This window comes from Corylus avellana, chromosome ca11, assembly GCF_901000735.1.
Source record: "Corylus avellana chromosome ca11, CavTom2PMs-1.0".
Taxonomy (NCBI): Eukaryota; Viridiplantae; Streptophyta; class Magnoliopsida; order Fagales; family Betulaceae; genus Corylus; species Corylus avellana.
The window spans coordinates 8671291-8686420 of NC_081551.1; the positions used below are offsets into that span (position 1 = coordinate 8671291).

At 31.8% G+C, this 15130-nt stretch overlaps 3 protein-coding genes across 3 annotated transcripts; all 3 read right to left on the minus strand.

The window, feature by feature from the left end:
- Window positions 1–317: 317 nt before the first annotated feature.
- Window positions 318–794, minus strand: LOC132165294 (phenylacetaldehyde reductase-like). The gene is made up of 2 exons (XM_059575792.1): window positions 665–794; window positions 318–568 (listed from the first exon to the last, which is right to left on the minus strand). The coding sequence occupies exons 1-2, from the start codon at window positions 786–788 to the stop codon at window positions 447–449; spliced, it is 246 nt and encodes an 81-aa protein (XP_059431775.1). The 5' UTR covers window positions 789–794; the 3' UTR covers window positions 318–446.
- A 4491-nt stretch (window positions 795–5285) lies between these two features.
- LOC132166096 (anthocyanidin reductase ((2S)-flavan-3-ol-forming)-like) lies at window positions 5286–7600 on the minus strand. Its single transcript, XM_059576854.1, has 5 exons — window positions 7375–7600; window positions 7103–7272; window positions 6666–6878; window positions 5673–6052; window positions 5286–5555 (listed from the first exon to the last, which is right to left on the minus strand). Exons 1-5 carry the CDS (start codon window positions 7502–7504, stop codon window positions 5414–5416), a joined length of 1035 nt encoding a protein of 344 aa, XP_059432837.1. The 5' UTR covers window positions 7505–7600; the 3' UTR covers window positions 5286–5413.
- Window positions 7601–9718: 2118 nt separating this feature from the next.
- Window positions 9719–15130, minus strand: LOC132166212 (NAD(P)H-quinone oxidoreductase subunit O, chloroplastic). The gene is made up of 6 exons (XM_059576992.1): window positions 14858–15130; window positions 14686–14741; window positions 14436–14501; window positions 13737–13781; window positions 10983–11042; window positions 9719–10173 (listed from the first exon to the last, which is right to left on the minus strand). The coding sequence occupies exons 1-6, from the start codon at window positions 15084–15086 to the stop codon at window positions 10144–10146; spliced, it is 486 nt and encodes a 161-aa protein (XP_059432975.1). The 5' UTR covers window positions 15087–15130; the 3' UTR covers window positions 9719–10143.

A 15130-nucleotide genomic window follows, 5' to 3' on the forward strand; every position in this document is an offset into this window, starting at 1 on the left:
ATGTTCCACATCCGGTTCAATAAAATGGTTAAAAATTTGCTGAGCTACTACAAGGAAAATATATAAAAATAATAATATTTTAAATAGAGTTACTTTATAAAAGTGAGTAGCTAAAATAAGAAAATGTATTTTTCAGTTAAATCTTAGCTAAATAATTGTTGAAGCGGTACAAGTGCTCTTAGTTAAATATTCTTTTTTAATTCTTTTTTTGTTGTCAACAAATGAGAGAAAAGAAAAATGAATATATAAATGCCCTTTAAAAAGCTAAATAACTTTCGTATTAGAACTTACCTTACAAAAATTAATAAATTTGAGATAGAGTAGAAATCGTTAAATAACTAGTTTCGTGAGCGTTTTCAAAACTTTTTTTAAAAATTAGATTTAAAGAGTTCACAGACCTGGGAGCTTTGTGTGTCATGTAGCAACGGGGTGGCGACATGAAAGACCTATTGGCAGCCTTTAATTGCAGGCTCAAAATCAATGGGATTGTAAATATCAGCTTGAAAAAGCACCAATCTGTTGGCTGCGTTGGGCAAGGACTTGAAAAGATCGACTTTGGCTGCGTCTCCTGCAGAGATCGATGAAGGAAAACAAAAGATCCATAAATAAAGTAAAAGAAATTGAATATATAAAACACCACAATCACAGAGAGAGAGAGAGAGACCCAAGTTCCTGAGAGTTGCATGGACTGTATAACCTTTCTGTAAAAGCTTTTTCACAAGGGAAGAGCCAATATAGCCTGAAACTCCGGTGACGCGGACTCTGTTGCTGCTCTTCTCCATTGTCATCCAATTTGTTTTTCTATTCAACTATCCACAACATGCCGAAGCCCGATGCTGGTGGGCGTATTTAAACAATATATAGCTAGCCCCTACCACCGCCCATCTACGTGGACGCTTAAATTGTTGAGTTTTTTTTTTTTTTTTAATCTAATTAAATAAAAAATAAAATATCTCCTATAATTTAAGAATCTACAGTATCATAGTTTGTTTGTAAAAAACTGTTTGAAATTACGTTGGAGAAGGTTTTAAGTAAAAAACGCTTTTGGGCAAAAATTTTATTTTTAAGCTTTTACTAAAAGTGCGGTTTAACAATTTTTAAGCTTTTTGGACTCTTAGAAATTGTTTTTAATTTTTTTACTAAACAAATATTTTTTTTTACAAACGAATTTTTTGAATATTAAAAGTGCTTTTAGGCCCCTAAGTCAACCATTTAATTTTGTGATTTTGTTCTACGCAATTTTTTGGACTATAGCGTACGCAACTGTCTAGAAAATAAATAATAATAAAACATAAATCACATGGCTAGCTGCTTAGGACAAAAAAAAAATAATAATAATAAATAAATAAACTAGAGATGTGAAATTTGTCTCGAGACATCATAAAAAATTGAGTAATTTTAGAAGTCCCTCTTGTGTCCTTCTTGAGTCCCACAAAAAATGATGTGGTTATTAAAATCATCATTTGATCAAAATCCAATAATAATTAATTATAAATTTAATGGTAATTTTAATAGCCATATCATTTTTGGAGGGACTCAAGATGGACTTGTAATATTTAATAAACTAGTTGAATCATTGTAAACACCGGACATTTAAGACAACAGCTATATTTTGGACTTCTCTTGGCTAGGAGTGCAAAGGCGGGCGGTTAAAAACCGCCCGCTAACCGCTCTAACCGCTAACCGTTAACCGTTCTAACCGCTTAACCGCATTAACCGCTAACCGCCTAACCGCTATAACCGCCTAGCGTTTAGCGGTTAGCGGTTATTGAGTTTACTAACCGTAACCGCTAACCGCTAACCGCCTTTTTATATAATATATTTTTATAATTATAATTATAAAAATATTTATACATATAACATAATCACTTGATCATTAAATTACAATTTTTTTAAAAAATAATTAAATCACAATTTGAGTATTAATATATTATCACTATAATTTATATGATTATATCACATGAGATTGATTATTAAATCATTTGATTATATAATAACAAATTATACATATATAATATGACATAACTCATAAATATACTAATTCATACTAATACAACAATTAAATATCTAGAGACTTATTTCCAATGTATGTTATAAACTTATAAGTCTATATATGTTATAAGTCTATATAAGTTTACATATGTATATGAATAATATAAATGTATAATATCAATACTTAATCATATGATTCAATAACAATTCAAATACTTTATTCAAGACTTCAAGTAAATCATATTATTAATGTACAATGATGATACGATTCGTATAATATCAAATTAAGTAATTGATATTGGATTAAACAATGACCAATGTGTTACTTATAAACACAATTTAAGTATTAATGTATTATCATTATAATTTTAATAATTTATATATTATCACTGTAATTGATATGATTATATTACATGATGACTTGATCATTAAATCATATGATTATATAATAATAAATAATTCATATATAATATGACATAACTCATAAGTCATAAGTCTACAAGTTAATCATATGATTCATGTACAATGATAATCACAATTGATTCAATTGAATTAAACAATATATTATTTATTCATAGATATGACTCAACCTTCAAGTTCAAGTGCTGCTTCATATTTTGCCTAGAGGTTTGTTAGTAACGAAGGTTATTATTTTTTGAATTGTCATAGTATTTTAATTACAATACAATTATATTAAGCATGTTTTGATATGTGTACATGCTTGTGCCTTAATATTATTATGTTTAATATTATAACTTTTCTTCTTTTGATGTCCACAGGATTTGCTAGAGGATCAAATGAGAGGATTGATAAAGTTTTAATGTTTTATTTGTATCATTTAATGTTTCATTTGAACTTATTTTATATGCTTTGTGTTGAACTTTTTTTATATGTTATGACAGTTGTCTGAATTCTGAACTTTTTTTTTGTATGTTGCGTTGAATTTTTATTTTTTATTTTTAAAAAAAGTTAACCGATTATGATTTAATATTTAAGGAAATTTTTTTAAAGTACAAGTAAATGTAAATTTTGGGTCAAATATTTTTGATTTTTCAATATAGGCTCTTTTTATAGCAATTGGGCACAAGAAGATATTAAAAATACAAGAAAAAAAAAACCCTAAAGAAAGCCCAAAGAGCCCAAAAAAAAAGCTCAATTTTAAAAAAGCGGTTAGCAGGCAGTTATCTGTTTCGCTAACCGCTAACCGGCGGTTAACCGCTAACCGTTAGGTGGTTAGCGGTTACGGTTAGTGAAATTTACTAACCGCTAGGGCGGTTACGGTTAGCGGTTATTGCCACTAACCGCTAACCGTAACCGCCTTTGCACCCCTACTCTTGGCATATAGATGGATTTCAATAATTTTAGAGAGAGAGAAAAAAAAAAAAAAAAGGGATAAGGACAATTGCTAAATTTGGATGTCTGTTGGTATATAGAGATATGGATATCATTTAATTACGTCGATTGAATCGATTTGTATTTTAATTGCTTTTCGAGGCACTATCAGTCAACACAATGTGTTTTGAACTTTCATATTATTATAAGATTTTGACAATTACATATATAAGTTTTTTCTATATGGTAAAGAGCAATAATAAAAATAATTTTTTATATTATTTTGCACTTATTTTCGTATAAATGAAAGAGTAAATTTATCATTAAATTTGTTTACGAATCATATGAATCTACGAATCTAATGATCAATTCAGTAGAATTGCAAAAATATGTTAGCTATCTTCGAGAAGACCCATTTCAAGTTATTGTCCAACGCTGGAATTTTGATTGGTTTTCGCTTGCTAGATTTTCATTTTGTGCATTTTCTTAGATGGGCTAATTTCGATTTAGCTAATGTTTGCCATAACCAATACATCTACAACCTTGGTATTGATGAAGCATAAAATAATGTTTTGTCATACTATAATGCATGTTTGCACGTCTTCTATGTGGTGGATCTCCATATCGTGCAATGAATTCAAAGACCAAGCTTTTGTCATTAGAGAAGACCAAGCTCTGCCAGTTTCCTGTTGCAAGAAGCATGTTATGTTTGCAAATAAAACATTAATTATTTTGCTAAAATAAGTAGGGGAATGGAATCAAAGAAAAATCTCAATAACAAAAATCCTGAAACAGATGGGCAACGGACTTATGTTTAACTTTGTTGAAAATTGGAAACAACACGTAATATAAAAGAAAAAAAAAAAAAAAAATAGGAAGAGGAATTTGTGTTTCATTTTCTTATTTTTGTGTTTCATTTTCTTTCTCATTTGGGATATAACTGCATAGATATCATCTGTTCATATGTTGTTTGTTTTACTTGTTTTCTTCTGGTATCCCGGTATTTAATTTTATACCAAATTATAATTTAAAACTAATTCTTCTAGCTTTTTGAGATATAAAATTACTAATCAAATTTTTATGTTTTGTTACGCTACAAGGATCAATTTTTTTAGTCACGGACCATTAGTAACGTGTATATGGTGTTAAAACGTTACTAAAGTTTAACAACGTGTCTATAGTAACGTGTTTGACGGGTTATGAGATTGGACGTAACTATTTCAACTTTAGTAACGTGTCAGATTGTGACACGTTACCAAATGGTAACATGTCATAAACTGACACGTTACAAAGGGGTTGTAATGTGTCAGATTATGACACGTTACCATTTGGTAACGTGTCATAAACTAATATGTTACAAAGGGTTGTAACGTGTCAGATTATGACACGTTACCATGTAGTAATATGTCATAATCTGACACGTTACTAAAGTTGGCAGGAAATTTTTTTTTTTTTTTTTTCAATTTTCTCCGGTCATTATACGAGTTACAGTTTTCTCAGGTCGACACTTGATATACGAGTTATATTATATAATCGAAAATCCAATAATCTATATATAATCAATCAATCCAACATCAAATATATAATCATAATCCAACTACCACAAATAATTCAACTCTAAATATATATATACACATCAATGTAGGAAATAGTAAAATACAATACAACTAACATTATACATAAATACAAAAAGCTTAAGCCTTAAATCTGAATAGATAGTAAAATACAATAAAATAATTATTTTATTACTCTGAATAGATAATATGATTAATCTATTTTATTTTTCTTGTAAGATAAACAATTGTAAATATGATTTAATTAGTAATTGTTTACTAAAGTCAACTATACACGATCAGAACTTGTAACAGCGATCAACTAATTAAAATTACAGGCGTCTTATAGTAAGTATATCATATAAAATAACAAAGAAATAACGAATGATAGAGCCAAAAAGCAAAAAATTAAAAGTGATGAAAGAAAATTAATAATAGAGAAAAGAATTATAAAACAAACTGGGTTGTGTTTTAGTTTGGAATTCTTTGGGATTTTAAACAATATGCTACATCACTTTAAGAACAAGGAGTGGACATTACATTAGGGCTCCACATCGCTTTCCACATGCCACACTGTCATCTAATATCTTCTTCTCATCATATAGATATTCAAACCCCATCTTCATCAGCTTTGTGGAATCACATCTAACTGCTACTTCATCTGGTCCTTCCAAATACCTAATTAATTAAAATGTCATTATTGTCATACTCAGAGAAAAAGTATTGTTCATGCAAAGAACTAATTTTCTGAAAAATCTTCTTAGAAGAAAATCAAATTTTAAATAAAAGTCTTACTCTTTTGATATCTCGTATTCTGGAAACTTCTCCTGGAAGTAAACTGCAATTTGAGTGATGGTTAGATTGGTGGCAGCACAGATGAATCTACCTTTCATTGATGGCTTTTCCATGCAGAAGATATGTGCTTGACAGATATCATCAATGTGTACAAGAGCAATTGAACCCCAAAGTTCTTGCAAAAACTTGAATCCATTTAACAAAAACAATTTGCTTGTGAGTGGTGATATAATGGTTTCCACACTTCCAGATGCATATGGAAGGAGGGTTTCTCCGCCCACAAGGCCACAAGGTAGTGATACAACTTCAAGCCTGCCATTTTCATATTCATTGTATTTCAGCACCTCTTTGTCTGCTAAAGTCTTTGATTTAGTGTATCCCTACAACAAAAATTCCAGAATAAACCCATCACTAGGGTTCCATGACTTCCACAGTTCAAACAGTTGGAATTTTCATTAGGGTAGAAACATATATAGTAATCAAATCATAACAACCAGTGAGTTGCTTAGAAAATTATCAAATGTCGGAGTCAGACATATGTTGTAATTGTGTTTATTTCCTTTTGGGTGGACTGGGATAATTATTTTATTATTGGGTCTATAATGGGCTTGACCTTTCTATAACCAATTGTGGGAAAGCCATATAGTCTCACCCAATATATAAATGGAGTTCGTTCATTAGACTTCATCTTAGGTTATCAAAAAAATTAGGGTTGAGACTAATCTTCTCCACACACACCCACAAGGACATGGATGCGGCTAACAATCAGAGAACGAAAACTCATCATCTAATAATAGAGATACGTTTGTCTATTTTATTTGTTATTCATATGCTACGAAGAAAAACATATTTATTTAGTTTCATTCTAACAATTGGCATCCAAGCCCAGTTTTGATCCACGGACCCGTGGGTATTAATAGGGGCGGAACTACATGAGGAAAGCCCTCCAAGCCCATGTTTCTCCAAAATTTTACAAATATGGGAAGGAATTACCAGTAGGAAATCATTGGCATAAGTAAAGGAGACATCATAAGGTGTCCAACAGGATTCATCCATGCAAGACTTAAAAGAAGCTCCATCTTCTGTCAATGGTGAGGATGCCATCAAAGAGGAAGTGTAGATGAGTCGCTTAACCGTTTGTGAGCGGATACATGAATCAGCGATGGATCTAACCCCGGCAATAGCAGCTTCAGCTGTATCCTTGTACTATATTTCAGATTATCAAACTTTTAAGTAATTACCAAAAATAAATAAACGTGAAAATTTTGACAAGATTTAACTAAAAATTATAACAGAAGAGAATAATCTAAAGAAATTGAAGATTTAATACCCTTAATTGAGAATTATTTTAATTTTAAAACGTATAAAAATTTAGAGATGAATTTATGAAGATAAAGATAAGTAACATGCATGTTTGGAAATGGACAGACCTGGGAGCTTTGGGTGTCATGTCGCATAGGGGTGGCGACATGAAAGACATATTGGCAGCCTTTAATTGCAGGCTCAAAATCAGTGGGATTGTAAATATCAGCTTGAAAAAGCACCAATCTGTTGGCTGCGTTGGGCAAGGACTTGAGGAGATCTACTTTGGCTGCGTCTCCTGAAGAGATCGATGAAGGAAAACAAAAGATCCATAAATAAAGTAAAAGAAATTGAATATATAAAACACCACAATCAGAGAGAGAGAGAGAGAGAGAGATACCCAAGTTCCGGAGAGTTGCATGGACTGTATAACCTTTCTGTAAAAGCTTTTTCACAAGGGAAGAGCCAATATAGCCTGAACCTCCGGTGACGCAGACTCTACTGTAACTGCTCTCTTCACTCTCTTCCATTTTGATCACACTACCCTAAAATTCGAAAAGCCATTTAAGGAAAAGTATTGCCTTTCGCAAGTTGCTGACCTTTTTCCTCCGCATACACTTCTTTCATGGATCGATCTTATCCACAGCGCCGGAGCCGAGAATTGATTTTAGAAGGTGCCACATTAAAATAATAAAATAATATTTTATTTTTTATAACATAAAAAAAAATGATAAATACAATTTAAAATAAAAATATTTCATAACACAATATAAAAAATTTATTCTTCATGAAGCTTATATGACTATCATTTATTTGATACTTTTTCTTCTTTTTGTCGACTGAAATTCACTGTTCTCCAAAAATCAACCTGAAAAGAGATATTGTAGGAAATAGTACTAAAAAATTAGATTTTTTTTTTTTTTTTTCTAATTATACTAAGAAATTAGTTGATTGATATGTTAGTTGACTAGTATATTCTTACAAAATGATGAAAAGCCTAGAGACTTAGTAACTTATGAGCATGTTTGAAATTACATAGAAAAATAAAACTTTGTCTCTAAAATTTTGTTAAAAAAAAATTTTCATTGAAAAACTTTAAGGGTTGCATTTGGATCCCCTCCGGTCCGTTTGGACTAAAGGGGATCCGGTCCTTGTTATTGTAGGGGCATAATTGTCTCCAAAATTTTGGTACCATGTCTTAAGTGTTTTTTTTTATTTTCTTTGTACAATTACTAATGTTTGGTAATAAAATGAAAAAAAAAAAAAATGCATTTAGAAGCAAAAATGGATGAAAAAAAAAAAGGAAGACATGTAGTGATTTTTTTATTCCATTATAGCAAAATAAATGGTTAATGTGATTTTTATTTTCAAAAAAAAAAAAAAAAATTGCATAACAAACTTTAGTAGGTGTTTGAGTGCATGGAGAAACAATACATTAAGACAATTCTCTACCTGATCGAGTTTACTTATATAATTGACAAAAACCCAATAAAAAATAGCTAAAAAAAAAAAAAAAAAGTAATTGAAGCCTGCTTTACTTGCCCCACGTAAAGACTACAAATTGTTTTTCTTTCTCAAGCCATAAGCCACCTCACCTATATCTCTCATCAATCAACACCTCAGCATGTAATTAATGCTTCCACCAACTCGACTTTAGCACTTTTTGAATTCTTAGTCCTCTAGATTTTTCTCTGCGCCTCCATACAAACACAAACCAGAAGAGGTGAAGAAAATAAGATTTTACTCTGCGGTCTGCACCTTCATGTTGAACAAGCAGGGGCTAACCAAGAAAGGAGGAGGGGGGCTTGAGCAAAAAAATTTTAAAATAACCTTATAATTTATTTATTTTTTGTCAAAATTCCTGCCCCGCCCCTGCGTAGATCCGCCACTATTATCCATTCACCTCGTTATTCTATTGGTTTTTCTTTTCCTTTTTCCTTTCTTTTTTTTTTTTTTTTTTTTAATTCCACATAGACTCTTCCACCTATCACAAAATTACTAATGTCTTTCTAAACTTTCAGTTGAGACAATATTTTTACAAATTACCAAAAATTATAAATGTAATTAAAATGTAAATTTTTTACAAATAAAAACAGAGTGGAAATTTAAAATTTTCTAGCTTTTTTCTTAATTTTTTTTTTCAAATTTATTGGATTATTTTTGTCTTATTAAAAAAATTAGGATCATTTTTGTTAATGGCCTTAAAGCATTCCTTGTAGCTTCACCAAAACCATTTTTTTGTTATTTTGGTGAGGTAATTTAACAAAAGTAACCTAAAATTTCACTTTTCAGACTCACTACTTTAACAAAAAAAAAAAAAAATAGTGAAGTAAACAATACTCACCAAATATAAATGTTATTATTGTTCACTCACCTATTGATTAAACAACTTATTTCTTTTTCATCTTTTTTGCTTTTCATTTTTTTTTTCTTCTAAGAATAAACAAATCTTTGAAAAATAATATTTAAATAGAATAGTAAGAGTGAATTGTTAAAATAGTGAGGCTGTTGTGTGTGCTCTAAAAAGGTGAGTTGTCAAAATAACAAAAAATGTAAGTAAAATTTGGTGAGGCTACTAGAAATGCTCTTAAGAGGGACCTTGGTCGAATTGAAAGTTTTGGAAGGGGCATTATCAATTGGATGATAGTTTAAAGGGGGTATGAGGACTTTTCCCTCTTTATATATATATAACCTACCATGCTTTAGTCCAAAAAAAAGAAAAATTAAAAAAATAAAATAAAATAAAAGATGAAATTGGCCTACACAAATCTTAATTTTTCTTGTTCACATGTTGGTAGGCAACTACCAATAATATAATAAAAGTCCCCAAATTTTCATTTCCAATGATAGCCAAAGAAACAAATCTTAAGAAAATTACCACTACATAAAAATGCCACAAATATTTATTTATTTTTTCAAAATTTGGTAGGAGGGAGGGGGCTTTTTTCAAAATGTTGGCGGGGGGAATTGGATACACATTTGATATTGAATACTTTTTATCTTACAATAATTAGAAACAAAATGCCTATTTGTGTTTGATGTTGACAACTGACAAAGATACGGAAGAAGTTGCTGATGATGGTGAGCAAAAGCAAGCGACTTTCACATAGCAAGCAATGGCATCCATGATTGGTACTAATAGCATGGAATTGTGTTTTTGGTATCTGGATCACATTCTCTCGTAATTCAGTTTATCTGACTGCAAGCAAACACAAAAATCAGCTAACCAAAATAACTATAAAAAGCTCTGTAAATACTTATATTTTTCTACGTTTTTCAAATTGTAATTAACAAAAAAAAAAAAAAAAAAAACGCATTCACAAACAATATATATTGTTGGGAATAATTTTACTCAACCAGCTCATCAAATCTTAGGCTTCAAGGCTAATGATAGGCCTACAAGAAAAGTATCATTGGAATAGGAGTCTCAATACGGGTCTAATTAGAACTCTTTAAAGAATCTAACATAACAGTCCTATTCCAAGCCTAATTGAAGTAGGACCTCAGATCAATTTTAAACTCTTGGCACTCCTACATCAAGTTGAACAAGGAGACCTAGTCTAAGTCCAATTCTATAACCAAGCCTATAAATATGCAACTACACCAGGTACAAAGGACATACTCAACTATTGTGTATTGGACAGACTTTTCTCAAATGAACTAACTTAGGCATCGGAATAAGACCCGCAGGCACCCCACCCGTGAGTCCAGTCAAAAAGTGTAAGACCGAAAAATATTCTAACACATTTTTTTTCTTCTTCTGTAATTTGGTTTAAAATTGTATTATCATATACACTCTAAATGAGTCTGGGGAGGCTTCCACTAACTTGAGCTCAGCCAAATGAAACCTAATCCTAAAGTTATATATATTAGGTTTGTTGAGCTTGATCTTGATCCAAGTTCAACCACACAAAGCTTAAAATAATCCGACACCAAGCTTGACCTTCCTTGTTGGCACCCTTAGACAGTAAAATGAAGTGTCCATTAAAACAGAAGTGTTAGAACTACCTTAATAAGCATGTCTGTTGGAAGCCAAGCTGGTGCAGTTGGAATCCCAACCCATGCAATCTGTAAAAATTAGTCAATCATTAGCACTCTGGATCTTGCTTACTAGGAGCATCATCAAAACATAGGAAATTTGAAAAGTTCAATGTAAATATGAGTAATGCTACAAGTCCTTCTTGTGTCATTTTTATATCCATCTAAGAATGATATAACTCTTAAAATCATTATTGGACTTGTGATTGATCGGTATGTTACGAAAATAATATAGTGATAAAGTAGGCTTATCTTTAATATGAATTAGATTTCATTTAAGATTAATTTAGATTAGTTTTGTTATCAGTATTATTAGATTAGAGATAAACATTCATCTATTTGTATTTCAATTATCTGATTATTTATTTTAGAGCAGTATTGCATTAGTTAGCGTTATACATGTTTATTTCCAAGTGAGTGTAAGAGTTCTACTCTAAGTCCAAGTCATTGTAATGTTTCTATTTAAAGGATGGTATTTAATAAAAATGAATCAGAAAATTAATCACTTCAAAGGGTTTTTAGGTTTTCTCAAAATCTAAAAGATTTAGGTTCCCCCTAAGGTTTAGGTTCCCTCAAAACCGAAAATCTATCCCCATTACATATTCACGTAACATTTGGTACATTTGGTTTTAGAGCCGTGATCTTGTCAATGGCGAATCCAAGGTTGGATCGACTTGAATAGCAGCTTGGAAACCTCATAACTATGTGTGAAGGTTTGATGAAGAAGATGGAAGAAAATAATGAGAGGATTTAAGAAAATAATGCTAAATTGTATGCATTGATTGCAAAATTCGATGATGGTTCAGCTGATAACAATGATGAGTTCCATTTTTCAGAGTAGCTACAAATGGTGCTACCACCGTATCCCACACCACCATTGGATTCTCAGCCAATTGAAGACGTCAACAACCTTATCAAACCGATATCTCCATCACGCTCATATCCAGCAAACCAATCGTCAACTAGAGAAAATTCACCGTGCAGCGCACAGAAACAGCCAACCAAGACCCAGAGACCCGCCACACCGAACAACCAAGAGTCCCAACACAAAGCCATCTACAGATCAGCAACCCACTGTCCAACAAACCCATCTCTCACCGAGAAAATTCATCAGCCCTACTCGCTATAGAAGCTCTACCTCGTGACCCATAGAGCAACCACCGTCTCCAACCCATACAGAACCGTCGAAAAGAATCGAATGGTGCAGATCTGGAAACTTGGTGACAAAGTAGCGTTTCCACTTTCTGAACGACCACCTAGGAAGAGGATGAAAGGCCAAAGACGAAAAGAATGCAAAATGGGGGCATCTGTTTCTAAGTTTGCATTTGTAGCTATAGGTGCCCAAAATGTTGATCAATGAGAAGAAAAAAAAAAGGAGCAGAAGAGGAGATCGATAAAACCAAACTTGAATTTTTATTAAAAAAAGTGAAAAATAATTTTGATTTTTATCGAAGGTGCTTGAGTGAGTCACGTGATGGTTACTTTCAATTAGGGGTGTCAAAAATTACCGAAAAATTGGAATCGGGAAACTGAAAAACTGGAAACCGGGAAATCGGAGGGTTCCGGTTTGAAAAATCCAAAAACCGAGAAACCGGGGTTTCCGTTCAAAAACCGGGAATACCGGAACCGGATTTCCATTTTATTTAATATATATACACTTAGGTTTAGGTTTAGGGTATTTTAAAAAATTATATTTTTATTTCTAAGGCCCAAATAGGCAAAAACATTGATTTTTTAGGATTTTTAGACTTTTTTAGGTTTATTTTTTAATTATTTCAAACAATCACAACAAAGCCCCTTTAATTTAGACAAAGATACTAATAGATTTTTTAAAAAAATGGGCCAACTTATGAAAAAAAAAAAGGGCTTATTTTAGGCCCAATACCTAAAATAAGCCCAAAAACCAATTTTTTTAAAAAAACCGGTTACCGGATCGAGTAAAACCGGAACTGGCCGATAACCGGGACCCTGGTTAACCGGTTTCGGTTTCTCAAAACCGAGAACCGGGGTACCCCAGTTCCGGTTCCCGGTTTTGGCCAAAAATCGGGAAACCGGACCGGGTTGACACCCCTACTTTCAATGCTCCAAGTCCCTGGCTCATATCTCCTACTTCATGGTCACGTCATTGGCTACATCTCAATATTGGAAGAAAAAAATTTCTAGACCTTGAGGACAAGGTCTCCTTAACGGGGAAGGAATGTTACGGAAGTAACATAGTGATAAAGTAGACTTATAATTAATATGAATTAGATTTCATTTAAGATTAATTTAGAATAGTGTAGTTGTCAGTATTTTTATATTAGAGATAAACATGCATCTATTTGTATTTCAATTATCTAGTTATTTATTTTAGAGTCAGTATTGCATTAGTTAGCATTCTACGAGTTTATCTCCAAGTGAGTGTAGGAGTTCTATTCAAAGTCTAAGTCATTGTAATATTCCTATTTAAAGGATGGTATTTTAATAAAAAAGGATAGAAAACTAATCACAAATTTTGAGTTTGAAAAATGTGTTTTAGGTTTCCTCAAAATCTAAAAAGTCTAGGTTCCCTTAGAATCTAAGGTGTAGGTTCCCTCAGAACCTAAAATTTATCCCCGTTACGTATTCACGTAACATAGTTAACTTTAAGAGCTACATCATTATTAGAGGGACTTCTATAATTACTCTACAAATATTGTTGCTTTTGTATACTAAAGACAAGAAACACAAACGAGAATCACTTACAAGTGCATACTCTCCCGTCTCCTCAAAAATACGTATATCCAATACCTAAAACAATATCATACTTCCGATCAGAAATGAGTAATACTAGTATACTACATACACTCACACCTTTTAAAATCACTACTAGATTTGAGATAAATCTTAGGGTGTGAAAAAATAAATGTGGAGAAGTGAGAATATGTGTAGTACTCGTCACAAATTAATGTGAAATGACCATAAATAAGTGGGATAACTTCGCTTTAAACCTCTGAATTACCACGCGATTTGAAAAGCCCTCAAAACTTCAAAACCTCTCAATTTAGATTCTTGAACTTTCAATTGCAGTCAATTTGAACACCTCTGTCAGATTTATCTGTTAACTTCCCTGATTTACCCCTAAAAAGACCAAAATATTCTTGATTTTTTTTTTAACTTAAATTTTTTTTTTTTTAAAAAAAAGGAATTAAGGGTAAATTTGGAATTTTATAAAAAATTCAGGGGTATAAACGTCATTGTCTCATTTTTAATGTTTAAAATCTGACGAAGGGGTTCAAATTGACTGCAATTGAAATTTCAAGTGTCTAAATTAAAAAGTTTTAAAGTTTGAAAACTTCTCAAATCGCTTGGTAATTCATGGCCATAAAGCTAAATCACCCCTAAAAATTAATAAAAAATAAATAAATAAACACTTGGAAAAGCAACCTCTGAACCGTACTTTACCTCACCACGGTCTTCATAAATGTAGTCCAACCCTTTGTAATAAGGTGGATGACCAACAGACAGATACTGAAATTTTAATCAAATTTCACACATCAAATTTTAAATTCCAGCTTATTCCAAACCTAAATATAATGAATGTTCAATTTGTATAACTAAAACTTACTTCACAATTTTCTTTCTCTGGATTTTGTTTGTGTAGTGGAAAAAAAAAAAAAAAAAAAAACATTTTTTTGTACTTAATTATACTTACATTAATACTATTGAGATACTTCTCCTTGTCCACCCTCACAATCTGGCCTTTCTTCACTGCCCCAAGCGAAAAAAGTAAAGAAAAAACAAAAACCAATATATAAAAATAATACCCTTTTCCTTTAATTTTGAAAATAAGTAAAACATTTCACGAAATTAATTTCATAACTCACTCGAATATACAGGCTTTTTGGGGAGCTTAGGAGCTGCGGTGGATGGTTGAGCATTGGAAGAAGACTCTTCGCTCTTTGTCTGCGTCTGCGTCGCCTTTTCCTTCTCGGGCTCTGCGGCGGCGCTTACGGCTCTAATGGACGCCAAGCGAAGAGGGTTTCTTCGGAAGGTTTGAGGGAAGTGAGAGAGGCATGAGAAAGAGTTTTGTGAGAGAGTTGCAGAGAAAGCCATGGAAAAGAAAGAGACACGGACACTTGAAGGTGTGACTGTTGGAA

Excerpts from the sequence above, each read along its gene's own strand:
- LOC132166096 (XM_059576854.1), bottom strand. The coding sequence starts at position 7,504 with ATGGAAGAGAGTGAAGAGAGCAGTTACAGTAGAGTCTGCGTCACCGGA. Across the intron at positions 7,273-7,374 it reads TGCAACTCTCCGGAACTTGG|GAGACGCAGCCAAAGTAGAT; the intron begins GTATCTCTCTCT and ends CGATCTCTTCAG. Across the intron at positions 5,556-5,672 it reads GAATACGAGATATCAAAAGA|GTATTTGGAAGGACCAGATG; the intron begins GTAAGACTTTTA and ends TTAATTAATTAG.
- LOC132165294 (XM_059575792.1), bottom strand. The coding sequence starts at position 788 with ATGACAATGGAGAAGAGCAGCAACAGAGTCCGCGTCACCGGAGTTTCA. Across the intron at positions 569-664 it reads TGCAACTCTCAGGAACTTGG|GAGACGCAGCCAAAGTCGAT; the intron begins GTCTCTCTCTCT and ends CGATCTCTGCAG.
- LOC132166212 (XM_059576992.1), bottom strand. The coding sequence starts at position 15,086 with ATGGCTTTCTCTGCAACTCTCTCACAAAACTCTTTCTCATGCCTCTCT. Across the intron at positions 14,742-14,857 it reads CAAAAAGCCTGTATATTCGA|TGAAGAAAGGCCAGATTGTG; the intron begins GTGAGTTATGAA and ends CGCTTGGGGCAG. Across the intron at positions 10,174-10,982 it reads CAACAGACATGCTTATTAAG|TCAGATAAACTGAATTACGA; the intron begins GTAGTTCTAACA and ends GTTTGCTTGCAG.